The sequence below is a fragment of the Dendrobium catenatum genome, unplaced genomic scaffold, assembly GCF_001605985.2.
Source record: "Dendrobium catenatum unplaced genomic scaffold, ASM160598v2 original_scaffold_21975, whole genome shotgun sequence".
NCBI classification, from domain to species: Eukaryota; Viridiplantae; Streptophyta; class Magnoliopsida; order Asparagales; family Orchidaceae; genus Dendrobium; species Dendrobium catenatum.
This window is the reverse complement of record NW_021340435.1, coordinates 1-1642: the sequence shown is the minus strand read 5'-3', so window position 1 is coordinate 1642 and position 1642 is coordinate 1. Positions and strand designations below refer to the sequence as shown.

General features: G+C 37.7%; 1 protein-coding gene across 1 annotated transcript; it reads left to right on the top strand.

Annotated features, from left to right (window-relative positions):
• Positions 1-6: 6 nt before the first annotated feature.
• On the top strand, positions 7-1330 carry LOC110110910 (hydroxymethylglutaryl-CoA synthase-like). The gene is made up of 4 exons (XM_020842570.2): positions 7-68; positions 145-285; positions 372-521; positions 1048-1330. Exons 2-4 carry the CDS (start codon positions 202-204, stop codon positions 1273-1275), a joined length of 462 nt encoding a protein of 153 aa, XP_020698229.2. The 5' UTR covers positions 7-68; positions 145-201; the 3' UTR covers positions 1276-1330.
• The last annotated feature ends 312 nt before the right edge of the window (positions 1331-1642 follow it).

Genomic DNA, 1642 nt, shown 5'->3' with positions numbered 1-1642 from the left:
AAGCAAAACTGGAGCCATTTGCAAACTTAACTGGAGATGAGAGCTATCAAAATCGTGACCTTGAAAAGGTTATAATGTGACGTTTGTGCGGTCCATACTCGACTGCTTAACTCATGTACTCATAATCTCTATGATATTCTTTAGGCTGCACAACAAGTATCCAAACACTTCTATGATGAAAAAGTTCAGCCATCTACCTTAATGCCAAAACAAGTTGGAAATATGTACACAGCATCCCTATATGCAGCACTTGCATCAGTCATTCATAACAAATATGACACCCTGGTAAATCTCCTTGTTATGTTAGTAGTCCAATTTTGTAAATTTCATTTGTGTAATTACCGTTTTTTGAAATTTTTTTATGTTTGCAGGGTGGTCAGCGAATAGTTATGTTCTCATATGGCAGTGGCCTTGCTTCTAGTATGTTCTCATTCAAACTTAATGATGGCCAACATCCATTCAGCCTATCAAACATAGCCTCAGTGCTAAATGTTGCAGAAAAGCTGGAGGCAAGACATGAGGTATATTTCTGTTAGACTAATAATTATAATGGATAGTTTTGGAGTTTGTGAGTCATTATAGGTCTTGGTAATTTATAGTTATTAGTATTTATTAGATAGCTAATAAGTATTTAGATTTCGTTTGAGACGGCTTTCTTATTTCTTCTTAAAGCAGTTTTTTAGTTAAAAAATTTGTTTTAAGAAGCAATAAGAAAGTTGTCCTAAACGAAGCCTTAATGACAGTCTTATTATTCTATAAATGCTCTTTAAGGAGTATTAGGGAAAGCAAAATGAATGAATGAAATGAGATATGCCTCTATCTCTGAGTTTTGTGATACTTTCTTCCCCCATTCAGCTCTAGCAGCTATTGTTTTTATCTTAGGCTTCATTTGGGACGATTTTTTTTGCTGCTTCTTAAAGCACCTTTTTAAATGAGGCTTTAAGAAGCAACAAAAAAATCGTCTCAAATGAGACATTAATCATACATGCAGCATCTAATTTACTGTAATAATACATTGCTTCCTATCTATATATTTGGTTTGCTCAGTTTCCGCCGGAAAAATTCATCGAGACAATGAAGCTGATGGAGCATCGCTATGGAGCGAAGGATTTTGTGACGACGAAAGACACCAGCTTGCTCTCTCCTGGTACGTTCTACCTCACGCATGTCGATGCCATGTACCGAAGATTTTATGCCAAGAAGGGTGCTGCTGTGACCAGTGCGGCTGGAAAAGTTGCTGGCCTGAATGCCAGTTTCCTTGCCAATGGCCACTAGAATAGGCGCCAATGGTGATATGCTTAGATCCCCTTCTATTTATCTGTAGTGTGTTCCTCTGATGAGCTCAGTAAGTGAAAGCCTTTTTCTCATTTGTTTCTGTTAATTTGGACTTTAGTATGTTCAATTTGTTTGTTTTCTTCGTAGACTTCTCTGAGCACGATTTACTATGTTTGAAAAAAAAATAAAGGTCAGTAATTTTTTTTGTCAATTTTCTTGTCTCAGTAGGCAAAAGCCTTGGCATTCCTATCCGAAGGGTTGTTCGGCCACCAAAGTCTCTGCTGGTGGGCAAATTGTTGTGTCCGGTGTCCGGATTTGTCCAGACACCAATAAAAACGTGCCACGTCACTCAAAAATACTGGGGCCC